Source organism: Pristiophorus japonicus, chromosome 6, assembly GCF_044704955.1.
Source record: "Pristiophorus japonicus isolate sPriJap1 chromosome 6, sPriJap1.hap1, whole genome shotgun sequence".
Classification (NCBI taxonomy): Eukaryota; Metazoa; Chordata; class Chondrichthyes; family Pristiophoridae; genus Pristiophorus; species Pristiophorus japonicus.
This window is the reverse complement of record NC_091982.1, coordinates 140,015,697-140,041,793: the sequence shown is the minus strand read 5'-3', so window position 1 is coordinate 140,041,793 and position 26,097 is coordinate 140,015,697. Positions and strand designations below refer to the sequence as shown.

General features: G+C 48.5%; 1 protein-coding gene across 1 annotated transcript in view; it reads left to right on the top strand.

Moving 5' to 3' along the window:
- The window catches only part of LOC139265791 (solute carrier organic anion transporter family member 2A1-like), a 163,372-nt gene that overhangs the window by 30,314 nt on the left and 106,961 nt on the right, over positions 1 to 26,097 (top strand). The window contains exon 4 of the mRNA XM_070883220.1: positions 24,495 to 24,719. Coding sequence (XP_070739321.1) covers positions 24,495 to 24,719 — 225 coding nt within the window. The remainder of the gene's footprint in view (positions 1 to 24,494; positions 24,720 to 26,097) is intronic.

Here is a 26,097-nt window from a genome sequence, read left to right as displayed (position 1 = left end):
ACTGAGACGAGGGGAGCAGGCACTTGGGTTTCCCACACTCCTCACTCGACCTCTGCTCAATTGCATTGTAATGAGCTCCACAGCAATCATGAAAGATGCTATATGCAACTCGTGAAATGCAAGTTCTTTCTTATGTTTAAAGTCAGTGTGTTTATTTTATGTCTGTAGCCCTAACCTACACTGAAACCAGAAGTTCCATCTCGGTGGTTTATTAGGATTGACTGCAGTGACTTGAGGGGAGGAACTGCCACACAAAATATGCAATGTGCCGCTGCCAAAATGATGTTCACTTGCTTCACAATAATCTGCCCTTCTTAACTCCATGTCAGTGCTGTTGGTGAAGGGCGGCCAACACACTCAAATGTGGTTTCCTGCAATTACATCGATTTCGAATGGTGCAGCCATCTCAGTTCTTACAAATGATTCATCATCTGTATATTTTGTGCATTTCCAGTTACTTAATGTTGGCAGCAGTGATAGAACATAAGAACATAAGAATTAGGAACAGGAGTAGGCCATCTAGCCCCTCGAGCCTGCTCCGCCATTCAACAAGATCATGGCTGATCTGGCCGTGGACTCAGCTCCACTTACCCGCCCTCTCCCCATAATCCTTAATTCCCTTATTGGTTAAAAATCTATCTATCTGTGATTTGAATACATTCAATGAGCTAGCCTCAACTGCTTCCTTGGGCAGAGAATTCCACAGATTCACAACCCTCTGGGAGAAGAAATTCCTTCTCAACTCGGTTTTAAATTGACTCCCCTGTATTTTGAGGCTGTGCCCCCCAGTTCTAGTCTCCCCGACCAGTGGAAACAACCTCTCTGCCTCTATCTTGTCTATCCCTTTCATCATTTTAAATGTTTCTATAAGATCACCCCTCATCCTTCTGAACTCCAACGAGTAAAGACCCAGTCTACTCAATCTATCATCATAAGGTAACCCCCTCATCTCCGGAATCAGCCTAGTGAACCGTCTCTGTATCCCCTCCAAAGCTAGTATATCTTTCCTTCAGTAAGGTGACCAAAACTGCACGCAGTACTCCAGGTGCGGCCTCACCAATACCCTATACAGTTGCAGCAAGACCTCCCTGCTTTTGTACTCCATCCCTCTCGCAATGAAGGCCAACATTCCATTCGCCTTCCTGATTACCTGCTGCACCTGCAAACTAACTTTTTGGGATTCATGCACAAGGACCCCCAGGTCCCTCTGCACCTCAGCATGTTGTAATTTCTCCCCATTCAAATAATATTCCCTTTTACTGTTTTTTTTTCCAAGGTGGATGACCTCACATTTTCCGACATTGTATTCCATCTGCCAAACCTTAGCCCATTCGCTTAACCTATCTAAATCTCTTTGCAGCCTCTCTGTATCCTCTACACAACCCGCTTTCCCACTAATCTTTGTGTCATCTGCAAATTTTGTTACACTACACTCTGTCCCCTCTTCCAGGTCATCCATGTATATTGTAAACAGTTGTGGTCCCAGCACTGATCCCTGTGGCACACCACGAACCACCAATTTCCAACCCGAAAAGGACCCATTTATCCCGACTCTCTGCTTTCTGTTAGCCAGCCAATTCTCTATCCATGCTAATACATTTCCTCTGACTCTGCGTACCTTTATCTTCTGCGGTAACCTTTTGTGTGGCACCTTATCGAATGCCTTTTGGAAATCTAAATACACCACATCCATCAGTACACCTCTATCCACCATGCTCGTTATGTCTTCAAAGAATTCCAGTAAATTAGTTAAACATGATTTCCCCTTCATGAATCCATGTTGCGTCTGCTTGATTGCACTATTCCTATCTAGATGTCCCGCTATTTCTTCCTTAATGATAGCTTCAAGTATTTTCCCCACTACAGATGTTAAACTAACCGGCCTATAGTTACCTGCCTTTTGTCTGCCCCCTTTTTTAAACAGAGGCGTTACATTAGCTGCTTTCCAATCCGCTGGTACCTCCCCAGAATCCAGAGAATTTTGGTAGATTATAACGAATGCATCTGCTATAACTTCCGCCATCTCTTTTAATACCCTGGGATGCATTTCATCAGGATCAGGGGACTTGTCTACCTTGAGTCCCATTAGCCTGTCCAGCACTACCCCCTAGTGATAGTAATTGTCTCAAGGTCCTCCCTTCCCACATTCCTGTGACCAGCAATTTTTGGCATGGTTTTTGTGTCTTCCACTGTGAAGACCGAAGCAAAATAATTGTTTAAGGTCTCAGCCATTTCCACATTTCCCATTATTAAATCCCCCTTCTCATTTTCTAAAGGACCAACATTTACTTTAGTCACTCTTTTCCTTTTTATATATTGGTAAAAGCTTTTACTATCTGTTTTTATGTTTTGCATAAGTTTACTTTCGTAATCTATCTTTCCTTTCTTTATTGCTTTCTTAGTCATTCTTTGCTGTCGTTTAAAATTTTCCCAATCTGCTAGTTTCCCACTAACCTTGGCCACTCAACGGCTCTCAACGTAACTGTCTATCCTGGGACCAAAGACTGGTAATACTGGTGGGGAGAAAAATTGGTCCTGTGTATTCTTTGGCAATGGCGGAGGAGTTGGATACTGGTCAATGCAAACGCTTTTCCCTCTCCCGTTCCCTTCTATTTTCTGATCTACCCACACAATTCTGTGTCTAAGAAGGTGGGCAGCAAATCTTCTGCAACCACCATTCTGCACACAGTCAGCCAGAGCTGGGCATGTGTCTGCCATCTGCTTGGTGCTCAAGAATCATAGGAACAAGGGGGGGAGGAATTCGGTCGCGCCCCTGTTGCGTCATTAACCCAGGCTGAGCGGTACTTTTAGCGCCTCCCACCCAGAAATTCGGCAGAATTGGTCGAAGAGCTGACAGGGGCGCTAAATCAGTCATTGCACATCAGAGCTGGGGCGTGGCCAGAACGAAAGTTTGGTCGGTACATTTTGCGAACCCATTGCGCATGCGCAGAACTCCAAATCAGATTCCAGGAAAAGCCGAGTCTGAAAGGCGCAGCATAGTAATGCACCCATTAAAGTTTTCCAAATCACTTGTTTCCAGCCGGCATTGTTATGTCTGTCTGCCGCTGCAAACTGGGAGGCTCACGCACCGTGCTGTGTAAACGTTGCACTGACTGTGACCTCGGAGGCTCACGCACCGTGCTGTGTAAACGTTGCACTGATTGTGACCTCGGGGGCTCACGCACCGTGCTGTGTAAACGTTGCACTGACTGTGACCTCGGGGGCTCACGCACCGTGCTGTGTAAACGTTGCACTGACTGTGACCTCGGGGGCTCACGCACCGTGCTGTGTGTAAACGTTGCACTGACTGTGACCTCGGTGGGCTCACGCACCGTGCTGTGTAAACGTTGCACTGATTGTGACCTCGGGGGGCTCACGCACCGTGCTGTGTAAACGTTGCACTGACTGTGACCTCGGGGGCTCACGCACCGTGCTGTGTGTAAACGTTGCACTGACTGTGACCTCGGGGGGCTCACGCACCGTGCTGTGTAAACGTTGCACTGATTGTGACCTCGGGGGGCTCACGCACCGTGCTGTGTAAACCTTGCACTGACTGTGACCTCGGGTGGCTCACGCACCGTGCTGTGTAAACGTTGCACTGATTGTGACCTCGGGGGGCTCACGCACCGTGCTGTGTAAACGTTGCACTGATTGTGACCTCGGGGGGCTCACGCACCGTGCTGTGTAAACGTTGCACTGACTGTGACCTCGGGGGCTCACGCACCGTGCTGTGTGCAAACGTTGCACTGACTGTGACCTCGGGGGACTCACGCACCGTGCTGTGTAAACGTTGCACTGACTGTGACCTCGGGGGGCTCACACACCGTGCTGTGTAAACGTTGCACTGACTATGACCTCCGGGGGCTCACGCACCGTGCTGTGTAAACGTTGCACTGACTGTGACCTCGGGGGGCTCACGCACCGTGCTGTGTGTAAACGTTGCACTGACTGTGACCTCGGGGGGCTCACGCACCGTGCTGTGTAAACGTTGCACTGACTGTGACCTCGGGGGCTCACGCACCGTGCTGTGTAAACGTTGCACTGACTGTGACCTCGGGGGGCTCACGCACCGTGCTGTGTAAACGTTGCATTGATTGTGACCTCGGGGGCTCACGCACCGTGCTGTGTGCAAACGTTGCACTGACTGTGACCTCGGGGGCTCACGCACCGTGCTGTGTGCAAACGTTGCACTGACTGTGACCTCGGGGGACTCACGCACCGTGCTGTGTAAACGTTGCACTGACTGTGACCTCGGGGGGCTCACACACCGTGCTGTGTAAACGTTGCACTGACTGTGACCTCCGGGGGCTCACGCACCGTGCTGTGTAAACGTTGCACTGACTGTGACCTCGGGGGGCTCACGCACCGTGCTGTGTGTAAACGTTGCACTGACTGTGACCTCGGGGGGCTCACGCATCGTGCTGTGTAAACGTTGCACTGACTGTGACTTCGGGGGGCTCACGCACCGTGCTGTGTAAACGTTGCACTGACTGTGACCTCGGGGGCTCACGCACCGTGCTGTGTAAACGTTGCATTGACTGTGACCTCGGGGGGCTCACGCACCGTACTGTGTAAACGTTGCACTGACTGTGACCTCGGGGGGCTCACGCACCGTGCTGTGTAAACGTTGCACTGACTGTGACCTCGGGGGCTCACGCACCGTGCTGTGTAAACGTTGCACTGATTGTGACCTCGGGGGGCTCACGCACCGTGCTGTGTAAACGTTGCACTGACTGTGACCTCGGGGGGCTCACGCACCGTGCTGTGTAAACATTGCACTGATTGTGACCTCGCGGGGCTCACGCACCGTGCTGTGTAAACGTTGCACTGATTGTGACCTCGGGGGCTCACGAACCGTGCTGTGTAAACGTTGCACTGACTGTGACCTCGGGGGCTCACGCACCGTGCTGTGTAAACGTTGCACTGACAGTGACCTCGGGGGGCTCACGCACCGTGCTGTGTAAACGTTGCACTGACTGTGACCTCGGGGGGCTCACGCACCGTGCTGTGTAAACGTTGCACTGACTGTGACCTCGGGGGGCTCACGCACCGTGCTGTGTAAACGTTGCACTGACTGTGACCTCGGGGGGGCTCACGCACCGTGCTGTGTAAACGTTGCACTGATTGTGACCTCGGGGGGCTCACGCACCGTGCTGTGTAAACGTTGCACTGACTGTGACCTCGGGGGACTCACGCACCGTGCTGTGTGTAAACGTTGCACTGACTGTGACCTCGGGGGGCTCACGCACCGTGCTGTGTGTAAACGTTGCACTGACTGTGACCTCAGGGGCTCACGCACCGTGCTGTGTAAACGTTGCACTGACTGTGACCTCGGGGGGCTCACGCACCGTGCTGTGTAAACGTTGCACTGACTGTGACCTCGGGGGGCTCACGCACCGTGCTGTGTAAACGTTGCACTGACTGTGACCTCGGGGGACTCACGCACCGTGCTGTGTAAACGTTGCACTGACTGTGACCTCGGGGGGCTCACGCACCGTGCTGTGTGTAAACGTTGCACTGACTGTGACCTCGGGGGGCTCACGCACCGTGCTGTGTAAACGTTGCACTGACTGTGACCTCGGGGGGCTCACGCACCGTGCTGTGTAAACGTTGCACTGACTGTGACCTCGGGGGGCTCACGCACCGTGCTGTGTAAACGTTGCACTGACTGTGACCTCGGGGGGCTCACGCACCGTGCTGTGTAAACGTTGCACTGACTGTGACCTCGGGGGCTCACGCACCGTGCTGTGTGTAAACGTTGCATTGATTGTGACCTCGGGGGGCTCACGCACCGTGCTGTGTAAACGTTGCACTGATTGTGACCTCAGGGGGCTCACGCACCGTGCTGTGTAAACGTTGCACTGATTGTGACCTCGGGGGGCTCACGCACCGTGCTGTGTAAATGTTGCACTGATTGTGACCTCGGGGGGCTCACGCACCGTGCTGTGTAAACGTTGCACTGATTGTGACCTCGGGGGCTCACGCACCGTGCTGTGTAAACGTTGCACTGATTGTGACCTCGGGGGCTCACGCACCGTGCTGTGTAAACGTTGCACTGATTGTGACCTCGGGGGGCTCACGCACCGTGCTGTGTAAACGTTGCACTGATTGTGACCTCGGGGGGCTCACGCACCGTGCTGTGTAAACATTGCACTGACTGTGACCTCGGGGGGCTCACGCACCGTGCTGTGTAAACGTTGCACTGACTGTGACCTCGGGGGGCTCACGCACCGTGCTGTGTAAACGTTGCACTGACTGTGACCTCGGGGGGCTCACGCACCGTGCTGTGTAAACGTTGCACTGACTGTGACCTCGGGGGGCTCACGCACCGTGCTGTGTAAACGTTGCACTGACTGTGACCTCGGGGGCTCACGCACCGTGCTGTGTAATCGTTGCACTGATTGTGACCTCGGGGGGCTCACACACCGTGCTGTGTAAACGTTGCACTGACTGTGACCTTGGGGGGCTCACGCACCGTGCTGTGTAATCGTTGCACTGATTGTGACCTCGGGGGGCTCACACACCGTGCTGTGTAAACGTTGCACTGACTGTGACCTCGGGGGGCTCACGCACCGTGCTGTGTAAACGTTGCACTGACTGTGACCTCGGGGGCTCACGCACCGTGCTGTGTAAACGTTGCACTGACTGTGACCTCGGGGGGCTCCCGCACCGTGCTGTGTAAACGTTGCACTGATTGTGACCTCGGGGGGCTCACGCACCATTCTGTGTGTAAACGTTGCACTGACTGTGACCTCGCGGGGCTCACGCACCGTGCTGTGTAAACGTTGCACTGACTGTGACCTCGGGGGGCTCACGCACCGTGCTGTGTAAAAGTTGCACTGACTATGACCTTGGGGGCTCACGCACCGTGCTGTGTGTAAACGTTGCACTGACTGTGACCTCGGGGGGCTCACGCACCGTGCTGTGTAAACGTTGCACTGACTGTGACCTCGGGGGGCTCACGCACCGTGCTGTGTGTAAACGTTGCACTGACTGTGACCTCGGGGGGCTCACGCACCGTGCTGTGTAAACGTTGCACTGACTGTGACCTCGGGGGGCTCACGCACCGTGCTGTGTAAACGTTGCACTGACTGTGACCTCGGGGGGCTCATGCACCGTGCTGTGTAAACGTTGCACTGATTGTGACCTCGGGGGGCTCACGCACCTTGCTGTGTAAACGTTGCACTGACTGTGACCTCGGGGGCTCACGCACCGTGCTGTGTAAACGTTGCACTGACTGTGACCTCGGGGGGCTCACGCACCGTGCTGTGTAAACGTTGCACTGACTGTGACCTCGGGGGGCTCACGCACCGTGCTGTGTGTAAACGTTGCACTGACTGTGACCTCGGGGGCTCACGCACTGTGCTGTGTAAACGTTGCACTGACTGTGACCTCGGGGGGCACACGCACCGTGCTGTGTGTAAACGTTGCACTGACTGTGACCTCGGGGGCTCACGCACTGTGCTGTGTAAACGTTGCACTGATTGTGACCTCGGGGGCTCACGCACCGTGCTGTGTAAACGTTGCACTGACTGTGACCTCGGGGGGCTCACGCACCGTGCTGTGTAAACGTTGCACTGATTGTGACCTCGGGGGGCTCACGCATCGTGCTGTGTAAACGTTGCACTGACTGTGACCTCGGGGGCTCACGCACCGTGCTGTGTAAACGTTGCACTGATTGTGACCTCGGGGGCTCACGCACCGTGCTGTGTAATCGTTGCACTGACTGTGACCTCGGGGGCTCACGCACCGTGCTGTGTGTAAACGTTGCACTGACTGTGACCTCGGGGGGCTCACGCACCGTGCTGTGTGTAAACGTTGCACTGACTGTGACCTCGGGGGCTCACGCACCGTGCTGTGTAATCGTTGCACTGACTGTGACCTCGGGGGCTCACGCACCGTGCTGTGTGTAAACGTTGCACTGACTGTGACCTCGGGGGCTCACGCACCGTGCTGTGTAAACGTTGCACTGACTGTGACCTCCTGGGCTCACGCACCGTGCTGTGTAAAAGTTGCACTGACTGTGACCTCGGGGGGCTCACGCACCGTGCTGTGTGTAAACTTTGCACTGACTGTGACCTCGGGGGGCTCACGCACCGTGCTGTGTGTAAACGTTGCACTGACTGTGACCTCGGGGGGCTCATGCACCGTGCTGTGTAAACGTTGCACTGACTGTGATCTCAGGGGCTCACGCACCGTGCTGTGTAAACGTTGCACTGACTGTGACCTCGGGGGCTCACGCACCGTGCTGTGTAAACGTTGCACTGACTGTGACCTCTGAGGGAAGCGCTTCCTCATCCCTGTAAGTAGGCACCAGTTAACGACTCTGCAATCCTGGACCCACTGTTTGTCCAGACGTTGTTATTGGCTGGTGCTTAATGAGTAGGGAACCGAATTTACCAACCGGGGTGCAAGCGTGGGCGTTACACCAGGAATACATCAGGATTGGAGCGATCGTCAGCAGATGGGCGCTATAGGTTTGCACCCCTGATGAGCCTCTAATGAATTTTCCGTTGCGGCGCTAAATGCTGCGTGCCCGGTCGCTAAGCTCTATCGCTCCCATTAACGCCACCTCTGGCCGCTAACTGAGGCGTTAGACAACCGAAAATCCAGCCCATAGAATTTTACAGCACAGCAGGAGGCCACTCGGCCCGTCACGCCTGTGTCGGATTTGTGAAAGAGCTGTCCAATTTAGTCCCACACCCCAGCTTTTTCCCCATAACCCTGAAAATCAGTCCTCTTCAAATACATGTCCAATTGCCTTTTGAAAGTTCCTGTGGAATCTGATTCCAGCACCCTTTCAGGTTGTGCGATCCAGATCACAACAAACCTCTGTGTGAATTTTCCCCCGCATTTCCCCTCTAGTTCTCTGCGTCCTCTGGTTACTGACCCGCTTGCCAGAAGAATCAGTTTTCCCAACTTGCTCGATCAAAACCACTCATTATTTGCATACCTCTATTAGGTCTCCCGTTCACCTTCTCTGGTCTAAGGAGAACAATCCCAGCTTCCCCAATCTTTCCACGTCCCTGCTAACATCCTGGTAATCCACCTCTGTACCAGGGCCTTGCTATCCGTCCTGAAGTGTGAGGGCCAGAACTGTCCACAATACTCCAGCTGGATCCTAACCAGCGATTGGTAAATGTTTAGCATGACTTACTTTTAGTTTTCAAAGCAATGGTCCTAAAACCGACCCCTGGGGGACCCCACTGCATACTTCTCCCCAGTCAGGATATCATCCGTGCACCATTATTCTCTGCCTCCTTTCCGTATGGATGAACTACAACAATTGTACATTCCTGTCTGGCGTAAAAATAAAAAAGGGAAGGTGGCTCAACCGTGGCTATCAAGGGAAATCAGGGATAGTATTAAAGCCAAGGAAGTGGCATACAAATTGGCCAGAAATAGCAGCGAACCCGGGGACTGGGAGAAATTTAGAACTCAGCAGAGGAGGACAAAGGGTTTGATTAGGGCAGGGAAAATGGAGTACGAGAAGAAGCTTGCAGGGAACATTAAGACGGATTGCAAAAGTTTCTATAGATATGTAAAGAGAAAAAGGTTAGTAAAGACAAATGTAGGTCCTCTGCAGTCAGAATCAGGGGCAGTCATAACGGGGAACAAAGAAATGGCGGACCAATTGAACAAGTACTTTGGTTCGGTATTCACTGAGGAGGACACAAACAACCTTCCGGATATAAAAGGGGTCGGAGGGTCTAGTAAGGAGGAGGAACTGAGGGAAATCCTTATCAGTCGGGAAATTGTGTTGGGGAAATTGATGGGATTGAAGGCCGATAAATCCCCAGGGCCCGATGGACTGCATCCCAGAGTACTTAAGGAGGTGGCCTTGGAAATAGTGGATGCATTGACAGTCATTTTCCAACATTCCATTGACTCTGGATCAGTTCCTATGGAGTGGAGGGTAGCCAATGTAACCCCACTTTTTAAAAAAGGAGGGAGAGAGATAACAGTGAATTATAGACCGGTCAGCCTGACATCGGTAGTGGGTAAAATGATGGAATCAATTATTAAGGATGTCATAGCAGTGCATTTGGAAAGAGGTGATATGATAGGTCCAAGTCAGCATGGATTTGTGAAAGGGAAATCATGCTTGACAAATCTTCTGGAATTTTTTGAGGATGTTTCCAGTCGAGTGGACAAGGGAGAACCAGTTGATGTGGTATATTTGGACTTTCAGAAGGCTTTCGACAAGGTCCCACACAAGAGATTAATGTGCAAAGTTAAAGCACATGGAATTGGGGGTAGTGTGCTGACATGGATTGAGAACTGGTTGTCAGACAGGAAGCAAAGAGTAGGAGTAAATGGGAACTTTTCAGAATGGCAGGCAGTGACTAGTGGGGTACCGCAAGGTTCTGTGCTGGGGCCCCAGCTGTTTACAACTGTACATTAATGATTTAGACGAGGGGATTAAATGTAGTATCTCCAAATTTGCGGATGACACTAAGTTGGGTGGCAGTGTGAGCTGCCAGGAGGATGCTATGAGGCTGCAGAGCGACTTGGATAGGTTAGGTGAGTGGGCAAATGCATGGCAGATGAAGTATAATGTGGATAAATGTGAGGTTATCCACTTTGGTGGTAAAAACAGAGAGACAGACTATTATCTGAATGGTGACAGATTAGGAAAAGGGGAGGTGCAAAGAGACCTGGGTGTCATGGTACATCAGTCATTGAAGGTTGGCATGCAGGTACAGCAGGCGGTTAAGAAAGCAAATGGCATGTTGGCCTTCATAGCGAGGGGATTTGAGTACAGGGGCAGGGAGGTGTTGCTACAATTGTACAGGGCCTTGGTGAGGCCACACCTGGAGTATTGTGTACAGTTTTGGTCTCCTAACCTGAGGAAGGACATTCTTGCTATTGAGGGAGTGCAGCGAAGGTTCACCAGACTGATTCCCAGGATGGCGGGACTGACCTATCAAGAAAGACTGGATCAACTGGGCTTGTATTCACTGGAGTTCAGAAGAATGAGAGGGGACCTCATAGAAACGTTTAAAATTCTGACGGGGTTAGACAGGTTAGATGCAGGAAGAATGTTCCTAATGTTGGGGAAGTCCAGAACCAGGGGTCACAGTCTAAGGATAAGGGGTAAGCCATTTAGGACCGAGATGAGGAGGAATTTCTTCACCCAGAGAGTGGTGAACCTGTGGAATTCTCTACCACAGAAAGTTGTTGAGGCCAATTCACTAAATATATTCAAAAAGGAGTTCGATGAAGTCCTTACTACTAGGGGGATCAAGGGGTATGGTGAGAAAGCAGGAATGGGGTACTGAAGTTGCATGTTCAGCCATGAACTCATTGAATGGCGGTGCAGGCTAGAAGGGCCGAATGGCCTACTCCTGCACCTATTTTCTATGTTTCTATGTTTCTATATTTAGTCAATTTCATACCCAAGTTACCACCATCCCTTTAATATCATGAGCTTGTATTTTCCAAATACATCAGTGAGGGTGGAGAGAGAGCGCCTGAGGGGAAACAGTGTGAGAGTCAGAGAGAGAGAGAGAGAAGGGAAACAGTGAGAGAGAGAGAGAGTGAGGGGGAACAGGGGGAGAGAGAGAGAAGGGAAACAGTGAGAGAGAGAGAGAGAGAGCGGGAACAGAGAGAGAGAGATAGAGAGAGAGAGAAAATGAGAGAATGAGAGAGAGAGAGAGTGAGGGGAAACGGTGAGAGAGAGAGAGGGAGAGAGAGAGAGGGGAATCAGTGAGAGAGAGAGGGAGAGAGTGAGGGGAAACAGTGAGAGAGAGAGAGAAAATGAGAGAATGAGAGAGAGAGAGTGAGGGGAAACAGTGAGAGAGAGAGAGCGAGAGAGCTAGAGAGAGAGAGAGAGAAGGAGATAGAGAGAGAGAGAGAGAAGATGAGAGAGAGAGAGAGAGAGGGGGGAAACAGAGAGAGAGAGAGAGAAGAGGGGAAACAGTGAGAGAGAGAGAGTGAGGGGAAACAGTGAGAGAGAAAGAGAGAGAGAGTGAGGGGGAACAGAGAAAGAGAGAGAGAGAGAGGGGAAACAATGAGAGCGAGAGAGAGAGGGGAATCAGTGCGAGAGAGAGAGTGAGGGGAAACAGTGAGAGAGAGCGAGTGAGGGGAAACAGTGAGAGAGAAAGAGAGAGAGAGTGAGGGGAACAGAGAAAGAGAGAGAGAGAGAGAGAGGGGAAACAGTGAGAGAGAGAGAGTGAGGGGAAACAATGAGAGAGAGAGAGAGGGGGGAAATCAGTGAGAGAGAGAGTGAGGGGAACAGTGAGAGAGAGAGAGAAAATGAGAGAATGAGAGAGAGAGAGTGAGGGGAAACAATGAGAGAGAGAGAGTGAGGGGAAACAATGAGAGAGAGAGAGGAGAAACAGTGAGAGAGAGAGAGAAAATGAGAGAATGAGAGAGAGAGTGAGGGGAAACAGTGAGAGAGAGAGAGAGCTAGAGAGAGAGAGAGAAGGAGATAGAGAGAGAGAAGGCGAGAGAGAGCGAGAAAGAGAGGGGGAAACAGTGAGAGAGAGAAGAGGGGAAACAGTGAGAGAGAGAGAGAGAGTGAGGGGAAACAGTGAGAGAGAAAGAGAGGAGAGAGTGAGGGGGAACAGAGAAAGAGAGAGAGAGAGAGAGAGAGAGGGGAAATGAGAGAGAGAGAGAGAGAGAGGGGGGAATCAGTGAGAGAGAGAGAGTGAGGGGAAACAGTGAGAGAGAGAGAGTGAGGGGAAACAGTGAGAGAGAAAGAGAGAGAGAGAGTGAGGGGGAACAGAGAAAGAGAGAGAGAGAGGGGAAACAGTGAGAGAGAAAGCGTGAGGGGAAACAATGAGAGAGAGAGAGAGGGGGGAGAATCAGTGAGAGAGAGAGAGAGTGAGGGGAAACAGTGAGAGAGAGAGAGAGAGAGGGGGAGAATCAGTGAGAGAGAGAGAGAGAGAGTGTGGGGAACAGTGAGAGACAGAGAGAGAAAATGAGAGAATGAGAGAGAGAGAGTGAGGGGAAACAATGAGTGAGAGGGAGAGGAGAAACAGTGAGAGAGAGAGAGAGAGAGAGAGAGAGTGAGAGTGTGATATATTCACAGAGCACAGCACACACAGCTTCCTAACATGGCAGGCAACTCTCTCGGAAGTCTCCGGAAATCTGCCTGGTTCTGTTTATTATTAACCCTGCACTTGCAGTACACAATACGTCCACATCCACAGAGTGGAGCTACAAACATTACAAGCTTACAGACATTACACTTTTCCCTCCTTAACAAACATCATACATAACTTTCATGTTTATACATAACACAGGATATAAACTTATTTTTTTTCCATATTTACAAATGTAACTTTACCACTTGTTTTCTGTTTCAAAGAGGATACCTTTGCTCTCGAACAGAACCTAACAAACATGGTGTCGAATCTAAATTCATTGGAGGCTCATCCTGAGGAACGTTTTCCTCCACGGAATTTCCTTGATTTTCACTTGAACTCACTCTAACTTCAGGCTCTTTGTTTTCCTGACTCAGACTTTCATTCTGATTCTCTCTTGGATTTGTTTCCAGTACATTGGATTTAGGATTTGCTAATGGTGTATCAAAACTATCTGATGAGTCAGAAATAATTGAATCATTCCCACCTTCAACTCCTTCCATGTCTGTAGGTAAAATATGATCAATATGAATAAACCTAACCTGTCCATTATCAAACATCTTTACCAAATATGTGCGAGGATCACATCAAGTCAGCATGGATTTATGAAAGGGAAATCATGCTTGACAAATCTTCTGGAATTTTTTGAGGATGTAATTAGAAGAGTGGACAAAGGAGAACCAGTGGATGTGGTGTATTTGAACTTTCAAAAGGCTTTTGACAAAGTCCCACACAAGAGATTAGTGTGCAAAATCAAAGCACATGGTATTGGGGGTAATATACTGATGTGGATAGAGAACTGGTTGGCAGACAGGAAACAGAGAGTCGAGATAAACAGATCCTTTTCAGAATGTCAGGCAGTGACTAGTGGAGTGCCGTAGGGCTCAGTGCTGGGACCCCAGCTCTTTACAATATACATCAATGATTTGGATGAAGGAATTGAGTGTAATAGCTTCAAGTTTGCAGATGACACTAAACTGGGTAGCGGTGTGAGCTGTGAGGGGGATGCTAGGAAGCTGCAGGGTGACTTGGACAGGTTAGGTGAGTGGGCAAATGCATGGCAGATGCAGTATAATGTGGATAAATGTGAGCTTATCCACTTTGGGGGCAAAAACGCGAAGACAGAATATTGTCTGAATAGCGGCAGATTAGGAAAAGGGGAGGTGCAACGAGACCTGCGTGTCATGGTTCATCAGTCATTGAAAGCTGGCATAAAGGTACAGCAGGCGGTGAAGAAGGCAAATGGTATGTTGGCTTTCATAGCGAGGGGATTTGAGTACAGGAGCAGGGAGGTCTTACTGCAGTTGTACAGGGCCTTGGTGAGGCCTCACCTGGAATATTGTGTTCAGTTTTGGTCTCCTAATCTGAGGAAGGACGTTCTTGCTATTGAGGGAGTGCAGCGAAGGTTCACCAGATTGATTCCCGGGATGGCAGGACTGACATATGAGGAGAGACTGGATCAACTGGGTCTTTATACACTGGAGTTTAGAAGGATGAGAGGGGATCTCATAGAAACATATAAGATTCTGACAGGACGGGAGAGGTTAGATCCTGGTAGAATGTTCCCGATGTTGGGGAAGTCCAGAACCAGGGGACACAGTCTTAGGATAAGAGGTAGGCCATTTAGGACTGAGATGAGAAGAAACCTCTTCACTCAGAGTTATTAATGTGTGGAATTCCCTGCCACAGAGAGTTGTTGATGCCAGTTCATTGGATATATTCAAGAGGGAGTTAGATATGGCCCTTACGGCTAAGGGGATCAAGGGGTATGGAGAGAAAACAGGAAAGGGTACTGAGGGAATGATCAGCCATGATCTTATTGAATGGTGGTGCAGGTTCGAAGGGCCGAATGGCCTACTCCTGCACCTATTTTCTATGTTTCTATGTTTCTATATCTTCACCACTCTTCCAGGTAACCACTTTAACCATTTATGGTGATGGTTCCTCACTCTCACCTTCTGGCTTAATTTCACACTTCTCTCTTTTACTCTCTCTCTATCCTGATTCTCTTTCTTAATTGTGTCTCTTCTACGGACTGTGCCAAATTTGGCTTTTACAACGAGAATCTGGTTCGAGGCTGTCGTTTAAGAAACAGCTCTGCTGGTGTTCTACCAGTAGTTGTATGAGGAGTATTTCGATATGTAATCATAAAATTAGCCAATTTGTGATCCAATGACAACTGTCGTTTCCTTGGATTTGGATCTAACATTTGTTTTATGAGGGCACGTTTTACAATTAGTACAGTGCGCTCTGCTGCACCATTTGAAGCAGCATTGTATGGTGGAACCTTGGTATGTTTCACGCCATTTTTGCTCATGAATTGTGCAAATTCTTCTGAACGAAATTGTGGTCCATTATCCGAAACAATTTCTTAAGGGAGGCCAAATGAAGAAAATAATTTTCGTAAAATGTCCAATGTTTTACTTGTTATTTTCCACATTGGAAACACTTCAACCCACTTCGAATGGCTATCAATCACAATGAACAATTGTTGTCCTTCTAACTCAGCAAAATCAATATGTAGCCTTTGCCACACCCTGGGAGGTCATTTCCATGGCTGTAATGGTACTGGTGATGGTTGCTTGCTTACCAATTGACAAGTCGTACACTGACTCACGATGTACTCTGTATCTCCACCATAAATAACTGCGTGCAAAACTCTTGGTCAAGCACATTCCCAGGTGCTGGTCATGGAGTCTCCTAATAATTTGGATCTGAATTTATTTGGTATAACCACTCTTGCACCCCACATGATACAATCTTTATCGGCTGATAATTCATTCCAACAAATGAAGAATGGATGTATATCTTTGTCTATTACCTGGTTTGGCCATCCATTTGCAATATACTCATACACCTTTGACATCACTGGGTCACGTTTGGTTGCTCTACCAATCTCATCACCTGTGACTGGCAGTTCATCAATATATGAAAAATAAAACACTTCTTCCCTATCGGGTGTAACTTGTGATGGGGAAGGCAATCGAGACATTGCATCAGCATTACTGTGATCAGCTGATCATCTGTATTCAATATCATATGTGTATGCTGACAAAATCAAAGCCCATCTCTGCATTCGGCTGCAGTTAATGTTGGAACTGGGGACTTTGGATGGAGGATTGCTGTTAGGGGCTTATGGTCCGTAACGATGGTAAACTTATGACCATACAAGTATTTGTGAAACTTCTTTACCCCAAAAATTAATGCCAAAGCTTTTCTTTCAATTTGCGCATAATTACTCTCACTGGCACTGAGAGTGCGTGAAGCAAAAGCAATTGGTCTCTCCTCCCCACTACTTAATACATGAAAGATTACTGCCCCAACTCCATGTGGAGAGGCATCACATCTAAGCTTAATCTCCTTCGATATGTCATAGTGAACTACATGGTGCTCTCTACCAATTTGCTTTTACACTCCTTGAATGCTGTATCGCATTCTTTTGGCCACTTCCAATGGACCTGTTTTTTCAAAAGTTCATTCAGTGGATGTAATACTGTAACCAATTTGGTAGGAACGTCCCATAATAGTTCAAAAGACCCAAGACTGAACGAAGTTCAGTGACATTCCTGGGAGTGGGTGCATTTCTGATCGCATCCAATTTTTCCATGGTTGGATGTAAACCATCTTCGTAAGATCCAGTTTTGAGAAGATCTGACCACCTGTCAGTGTTAACAAATCTTCTATATTCGGCAATGTATTGGGGACATTACCCTCTAGAACCTGGTTTACGGTTACTTTATAATCACCACACAATCTTACCTTACCATCGGATTTAGGTACAACAACAATGGGTGTAGTCCCATTACATCGATCTATCTTACATATAATGTTCTCAGTCTCTAGTCTTTTGAGCTCTTGCTCAACTTTCTCCTTGATTGCATATGGTATGGATCGTGGCTTGTAGTAAACCGATCTAGCGTCCTTCTGTACCCTGACACTCAACTTGAAGCCTTGGATCGGACTGCCCGTTTCACAGAACACCTTCGGATACTTCTTGATAACCTCATCCGTTGATGCAAATCTCACTTCCACACAGAAAATCTTACTCCAATCCAGCTTCAGTGAGCTCAACCAATTTCTTCCTAGCAAGGCAGACTTGTCTCCTCTCACTACTACTAGAGGCAAGTTCTGAAATTGAACTTTATATTTCACCGGTACAGTGATACGACCTACTACAGGAATTTTCCCTCCCGCGTAGTCTCGCAGCTCTATCTTGGATTTCTCCAGTTGGAAATTTGTCGCGGTACAGTGACTCTGGTACTACACTCACAGATGCATCTGTGTCAATTTCCATTGGTATCTTGAATCCCGCAACATCTATGTGGAATTTGATGCATTCCGAAGCGCTGTCCGTTAACCTCGTGCTCCTGATGACGTGTAACCCTAACATCTTGTCCTGTTGTTGTTCTTCCATGATATGTAGTCTCTTGGGATTTCTACTCATCGCTTTGAACGTTGGACTCATAGCTTTAAAAGCTGGTTTTCCCTTCAGTCAGCATGCCTTCGCAAGATGCCCAGTCTTTCTGCAGAAGAAACACTCTGTTCATGTATGGACATCTTTGAGCAATGTGTTGTCCCAGGCACCTATAGCGCGACTTCGACGCTCTGTTAGAAGTACTAGTTTCTGAGACTTTGGCCATGCCCATCTTTTACTTTGAACCTGCAGGTGATTTACCTCGGTTGACTGACGACCGTAATCATTATTTAATTCTCAGGAATATTGTTCGGCCATGCTCATCGACCTCGCTGTCTGACAGGCAATCTCAAAAGTCAAGTCATCCGTCGTCAATAACTTCCTTCTGATTGCATCATTTTTCACCCCACAAACAAAACGATCCCATAATGCTCGGTTTTGAAAGTTTCCAAAATTACAGTGCATCGATAGCTTTTTTAATGCTGCGATGTAATCACTGATACTTTCATTAGCCTTTTGATTCCGAATCCCAAAACGATAGCTTTCAGCAATTAATAACGGTTTGGGGTTATAGGCCCCAAGTTTCCACATGATTTGCTCCTGATTTTTAGGAGCAACTGGTGGAGAACAGACTATCTTAGAAATCGCAATTCTCCACATTTTTTTTTCTGCAGTTCTAGTCAGTTAGAACAGTTTCACTTTGGAACAGAATTTTTTCTTCAAAAGGGGGCGTGTCCGGCCACTGACGCCTGATTTGAAAGTTTCCACAGTGAAAACGTACTCCAAACTAACTTAGAATGGAGCAAGTGAAGATTTTTATAGAACTGAAAAAACCTTGTCTACACATTTAAAAAATCAGGTGCAGTTTACAAATTAGGCGTCCGGAACGAGGTGGTGGGGGGGGAGCGGGGGGGGGAAGGGAAGTCATTAAATTCTACAATAAATCCTTATTTATACTTATACAAATATTATACAAATAAATCCAACCTGAATAAACATTTATAAGCAAAGAAAAGATTAAATAAACCATCTTCCTACCTGTGTGAAAGTGCTTCAGGCAGCTCAGCGGTGTGGCGTTGTTCCCGTGAACGGGAGGGAGGGAGGGGCAGGCAGGCAGTAAGCAGGCATTTGTGCAGCCTTCCACTTGAGGTGGAAGCCTTACAGTCAGCTCAGCGGTGTGGCGTCGTTCCCACGAACGGGAGGTAGGGAGGAGGCAGCCGTTCCTGACGGCAGGGGGTGGGGGGGAGGCAGGGAGGAGGAGGCAGCCGTTCCCGACGGCAGGGGGTGGGGGGGGAAGGAGGCAGTGAGAAGGCTGCAGGACGCCTCAGAAGTTGAGGCAGCCATTCCTGACGGCAGCAGGGGGGAGGCCGTCGGGAAACGGCTGCCTCAACTTCTGAGGCTTCCTGCACCTTCTCACTGCTGCAAGAAGCCTCAGTGCTGATCATGGAAGGGCAATGTGCTTTTATTGAAAAATGTTCAAAAATTAAACAGCTACAAAGAACTACAAAAATGGCCGAGTGCCAACGTTTCCTTCACACTGCGCGTGCGCGAACGCTCCAACGCGCACGCGCAGCGTTGCCGGCACGAAAAAAACTATTTTAAATGGTACCCGCCCCCTCCCACTTACAAAATCGGCGCAAGTGGTAGGCTCCGCCCCCTGGGTGCCGCGCCAAGCTGACATGGAGCTGCAGGGCGCTCCAGAATCGCGCGTTTTTTTTCAGGCGCGGTTTTCGGCGCGGAAAACGGGCGCCCAGCTCGGAGAGGCACCCGTTTTGTAGCATGTGGAAACTTGGGGCCATAGTGCTGCTCCAGCTTCGTTAAAATCTCTAAGCGTTGTGTCCTTTGGCTCGTCAGGCACAAGCAGATTTACAAGGGTTTCGTATAATGCCGGACCCACCTCCGATAAGAAGATCGCTCTCTTACATTCAACGCAGCCCAGTTCTGGACTGCATTGTCTGGAACTTCGATTATGTTATTTGCAGTGAAATACATTTCTAACTGATCCACATAAGATTTAAAACGTTCCTGGTCGTGTCTATATTCTCCCAAATGTCCGAATCCATCTGCCATTTTAATCTCTAGCTGCTCACACCGTGTGCTGTATTTTACCTCGGATTTTGTAGCTTTTTCCAAAGACAGAAACTTCCAAAGTCTCTCTGTCGGCTGGCTGAATCCTTCACCAACAAAATTTAAGCTTTAAATCATCCAAAAAATCCCATCTCAGTCGCCAAATGTGATATATTCACAGAGCACAGCACACACAGCTTCCTAACATGGCAGGCAGCTCTCTCGGAAGTCTCCGGAAATCTGCCTGGTTCTGTTTATTGTTAATCCTGCACTTGCAGTACACAATATATCCACATCCACAGAGTGGAGCTACAAACATTACAAGCTTACAGACATTACAGAGAGTGAGGGGAAACAGTGAGAGAGAGAGAGAGAGAGAGTGAGAGTGAGAGGGAGAGAGTGAGGGGAAACAGTGAGAGAGAGAGAGAGAGTGAGAGAGAGAATGAGGGGAATCAATGAGAGAGAGAGAGAGAGGGGAAACAGTGAGAGAGAGAGTGAGTGAGAGAGAATGAGGGGAATCAATGAGAGAGAGAGAGGGGAAACAGAGAGAGAGAGAGTGAGGGGGAAACAGTGAGAGAGAGAGAGAGAGAGTGAGTGAGAGAGAATGAGGGGAATCAATGAGAGAGAGAGAGGGGAAACAGAGAGAGTGAGGGGGAAACAGTGAGAGAGAGAGAGAGTGAGGGAAACAGTGAGAGAGAGAGAGAGCGTGAGGGGAAACAGTGAGAGAGAGAGAGAGTGAGCATGAGGGGAAACAGTGAAAGAGAGAGAGAGAGAGAGAGTGAGAGTGAGGGGAAACCGTGAGAGAGAGAGAGAGAGAGTGAGGGGGAACAGAGAGAGTGAGAGAGGGGTGAAACAGAGAGAGTGAGCGGAATCAGTGAGCGAGAGAGAGAGGGAGCGTGAGGGGAAACCGTGAGAGAGAAAGTGAGAGAGTGAGGGGGAACAGAGAGAGAGAGCGAGAGAGAGAGCAGAAACAGTGAGAGAGTGAGAGAGAGGGGGGGAACAGTAAGAGAGAGAGAGAGAGAGGAAACAGGGAGAGAGAGAGAGAGAGAGAGTGAGGGGAAACAGTGAAAGAGAGAGAGAGTGAGAGTGAGGGGAAACCGTGAGAGAGTCAGTGAGAGAGAGAGCGAGTGAGGGCAGAGTCAGTGAAAGTGAGAGAGTGAGGGGAGAGAGTCAGTGAGCGGGGAGATAGCCTGAGGGGGAACTAGAGTGTGGTTTGCAGTGGTGTTCACTGGGGTCAGTTTTCGGTCCATTACTATTTTTAATTTTTGTAAACAATCCAGACAACCCAGACCCGGGTGTAGGGAGCAGCATTATAAAGTTTACAGATGATACAAAACTTGGCAAAGTAGTAGATAGCGATGAGGATAGTTATAGGCTTCAGGATGACATCGACAGGATGGAGAAATGGGCAGTAGTGTGGCAGATGGAGTTCAATGCGGAAAAGTGTGAACTGATGCACTTTGGGAGGACTAATATGGAAAGACAGAATACTATAAATTGGGCCCCGCGATTCCATTAGCTATCCTTTTACTTTTTACATGTTTGGGTTCCAATTCATGTTACCTGTTAATCTTATCTCTTACTCTCTCTTTGCCCTTGTTGTATCCTTTTCAATCTCCCCCTGCACTCTGTATTTTTCCAGGTTTTTGATTGTATTCTGTATCTGATATTTGTCATAAACATTCTGTTTCTGTTTTATTTTAACCTCTAGTTCCTTTGCGTCCAGGGAGCTCGAGCTTTGGATGCCCCATCTTCCCTCCGTATTTGAATATGCTTGGTTTGTACCCGGACTAGCTCTGCCTTGAGGACCTGCCTTTTCATGGACAATGTCTCCAGTCCACCCATGCTAGATCCATTCTCAATTCACTGAAATTGGCTCTCTGCCAGTTTGATTTTCCTTTGTCCCGTTCCATAACTACTTTAAACCTAATTATATTATGATCAGTTATCTAGATGCTCTCCCACTGCAACACACTCCATTTGCTCGAACTTCATTCCCCAGGACTGGATCCAGCACTGCTTCCTTCCTCGTTGGGCTGGTAACATGCTGATTAAGGAAGTTTTCCTGTATACAGTTTAAGAATTCTTCACTCTCCTTGCCCTCTACTCTGCTCCCCCCCGCCGATCCCCCCCCCCCAACCCAGCCTCCGTCGATATTATGGTAATTGAAGTTCCCTGCCATTACTGTTTTATTATTTTTATAATTCTCTGAAATGTTCTTACAGATTTGCTCTTCTCTCTCCTTCTCACTATTTGGGGTTTTATAGTAAACACCCAGCAATGTAACAGCCCCTTTTCTGTTCCTTAACTCTGACCAAATCGATTCAGTATTTGAACCCTGCAGTATACCGTCCCTCTGCAGCCAGGAATGTTTTGTTCCCACCCTTGCCCATGTTTAAGCCAGGTCTCTATTGTAACCACTAAATCATATCCCCATTTGGCAGCTCGTCAACCTTATTTGTAACATTCCTCGCATTAATAAACTTGCATTCCAACACCATGCTGGTCGGCTTTGCTTTTTTATCCATGTAATACCTGCTCCTTCTACAGTATTCTTTGTTCTGTTGCTGGTTGTTGGTTGTAGTCCTAGTTTTCTATGCACCTTGTTCCTTCTCTCTGCTGTGATACCCTGGTTCCCCTCCCCCTGCCAAATGAGTTAAAAAGCTCCCCACAGCACTAGGTAATCTCCCCACGAGGATATTGGTCCCAGCCCTGTACAGGTGCAACCCGTCCAGCTTGTACAGGTCCCTCCTGCCCCAGAACTACTCCCAATGCCCCAGGAATCTGAAAACCTCCCTCCTTCACCACTTCTCCAGCCACACATTCACCTGCACTACCTTCCTGTTTCAGTACTCACTAGCACGTGGCACTGGGAGTAATCCAGAGATTACTACCTTTGAGCTCCTGTTCTTTAATCTTTTTCCTGGCTCCTGAAACTCTGCCTGTAGGACTGCAACCATTTTCCAACATGGACCATGGCTTTACAGCTAAAAAAGTACTTTTGGAGTGCAGTCACTTGTAATGTAGGCAACTCGCAAGCCAACTTGTGTGCAGCAAGCTCCCACAATGAGATAAATGACCAGATAATCCCAGAATAGGCCTTATATAAATGTTTGAATCAGCAGATGAGGAGAAACTTCTTCACTCAGAGTTGTGAACCTGTAGAATTCTTGACCACAGAACGTTGTCGAGGCCAATTCGTTGGATATATTCAAAAGGGAGTTAGATGTGGCCCATACGGCTAAAGGGATCAAGGGGTATGGAGAGAAAGCAGGAATGGGGTACTGAAGTTGCATGATCAGCCATGATCATATTGAATGGTGGTGCAGGCTCGAAAGGCCGAATAGCCTACTCCTCCTGCACCTATTTTTTATGTTTCTATGATCCTACACGCATCGTAGAATCTCAAGACGACTTCCATGTGTGGACCAGCCTGTTACCAATACCCCCACCACGGAGTCCTTTTGGACTGATCTCCAGCCCACCCTGACCAAACACTGCCTAGGAAGTTCCCTCCAGTGCTCACAGCTTGGCAGCTGTGTTCAAATGAGACTGGCCACCAAGGTGGTTGAGGCCACTCACTGCTGCGATCGGTCAGGTGATACCATTGCAATACCCACGCTTGTCTGACTACCGCAGAAAACCCAAATGCCCCGTTGTCTGTGGGTCTGAGTGTGACTTTGGTTTGGCCCATTGTAGTTCATTGAGCTGTGTGTGCAGAGCCAGGACCGCATGCCCTTTGCCCCGTGAACCTCTCCATGACTGAGCATTCACAAGTCAGCAAGATACCACAATTCAAGAGGGAAGCACAGAGAGTGCATCATTTCCCTTGCGGCCCTCCTTACAGAATGAAACATATCACCGTCATGTTGGACTTAATCAAACAAGCTAGATGGAAAGTGATTAAGCTTCTGATAAACAGATTATAATGACAGGAAGTTACAGGACTTGAAATTGAAACCTTCATTACTTTGAGGCTGATAAACACCTAGTGGTGGAAATTCGCTCACGCCTCTGTTGCAGTGTTAACCCGGGCGGAACGGTAATTGTTGCGCCGGGAAATGGTTTGCGCCTCCAGCTGCAAAATTGAACAGCTGGGACCTGCGTGTGGGCGTTGCACACCTTTCTCAGGGCGCTAGGCCGGCTGAGCAAATGACAATCCCCACCTAAACAGCCGGCCTCGGAGCGCCTTGAGAGAGACTTCCGCGGAAAAAAGATCTGGAAAAACCGCAATACTTTACTGATGCCACAGCAACACAAATCGCAAAAATAAAACAATAAAAACCAATCACACTTACCTCAGGGCGACATTCCTTCCCCTACTGCGGCCGTTACAGCTCGGACCGCCAGTTTTCACAAGCTGTCCCACTAGGGGGCGCTGTGGGGCGCTACGGATCAGGCGCGAAACAAATATCGAGACGGGCGGTACTGCTCCGCGCCCCCACAAACCCGGCACCGAATGTCCCGGCCAGGCGATGGAAGCTGGCCGCCCGCCCGGAAACCTGGAGGCCGCCATTACCGGCCCTCCAGGGTAAAAACAGAGGCGGCAACAAACCAAAAATCCAGCCCCTAGAGCTTGGCTTCAAACCCATTCTTGACTGCAGTCGCTCTCAGCCCAGTGAAGCTGAATGGAATGTCCAACAGTTTCTGTCAACCGTGCTCCACTGTCCACTCTGTTCAGGGTGGATTTATGGTGTTCTCTGGCTGGCACTGATACCATTAACTATCGGTGTCAGGGAAGTCTGCCAGTGAAGATTGTATGAAATTGTGCAGAGGGAGTTTGACAGACCGCCTCCCTCACAACAGCCTGCAACAAGAGTGCTAAAATCCACCCCACTTTCTGTATCAATCAGAAGGCAAAAAAACCCTCTAAAAATAGCGAAAATAAATCTGTGGAAATAAATGATGTGTTTTCCTTGCAGGGAATACAAGCCACCCCACCTCAGGCACCTGCCAGTCAGTAAACCAGACACACAGGCTTGAATATTGTGCCAAGTCGGACATTAAAGTCAATGAGATGAGCAGCGTCTGGGCAATAATTGTCATTGCCCAGTTAATGGCGGGCATCGGAACAGTTCCTATTCAGCCCTTTGGCATTTCATATGTGGATGACTTTGCTGAACCATCTAATTCTGCACTCTATATAGGTAAGTTTCAAAATACATTATCCTGGTGAATCTTTGAAAATAGATTTGTACGTTAATCCTGAATGCAACAAAATGACATACCCTGTGATAGAGTGCCCCTTGTCTCAGGATGGCCACCTTCCCGTGATCTCATCAATTCACCCAGTCAATCAAAGTGTAGGAGGTGGGAGACAACTGTTTTGTACAAAGAAGGTTTGGGTTTTATTCAAGAAAGCAAATAAAACAAATACACTCCAATAAAACTGTAAAATCTTACAAAAAGGTTCTAAGCAATGGAGAATACTTTATTACAGGTAATAAACACAACAGAAATACCTCCCACCTCCCACTTACTCTCTAACTAGGTCAAACTCTAGTGCTCCAGGGATTCTTGCTCACCAGATCCTTCCTTTGACAGCTCAGGCTGTTTCACGGTTTTGGGGTTCTTTGGTTGTAGCCGGTTTGCCTTGCCGTACCCCGGACGTGGTAGAAGACCTCTGTTGCATATTGAAGCCAGTTGGGGTGAGTCCGCTGATGCGGTTAGACACGTTTTGGATTTGTCTCTGTTGAGTACCCAATTTCCTTTGTTATCAATAGGGTTTTAAATTCTTTAGGTAATTTTTACCCGCTGGATAGTCTAGGCACAAAGTGTAGAGTGGAAAACTTGCTTGGACCCGGTTTTCCTGGTGGTTGATTTTCCTGGTTGGTTTTGTCGGTCACGGTGGTCCGGTCGATGGCTGTTACCAAGTTACCAAGATGTTCCACTGATTGGTTTTCTTGAAGTTACTTTCTCTGATGTCGCGATGTTTCTTCCTGTGTTTTCTCGCCGTGTGCTCTCGATCTTGATCTTGTTGTTCCGAAGTGATGGTCAGATAGTTTCTCTTTTGGTACGATAGGCCCTCAGTTATACTCTGAGAGGCTGCTTAATCTTTGCGCCAAATCCAACGTTTCTTTTGTTTGAGTTTTGCTGCCCCTTGATTTTAAGTGGTCTTCTTTGATTAAGTTTTGGCGGGCTAGCTAACTGAGACTTGATTAAATGTTTTAATCTGGCGTTGATAGACTTTGGGATGGCGATACTCCTTATTTATGAGCTGACGAGCTCTTGTCCATTGTAATAGCACTGCTTTGGCTTCGGGAAGTCTGGGCTGAGCCAGATATTTCTATGCATATTGAAAAAGTGTTGGAATATCTATGTGATATTTGGGTCCTGTGGGTGGGGTGGATAATGTTACTTCGGCGGTCGATTGTTTAAATGCTAATGTTTTCTGGGAGACTGACAATGGTTAAGCAGCTCCCCCAGACAAACTGATTAGCTACAATACCCAAATTCTAAAAGTAAAGGTTGATCCCACCCCTCTGTCTCTGCAGCTTTTCCCCACAGGCTCAAACATGCCTTTAA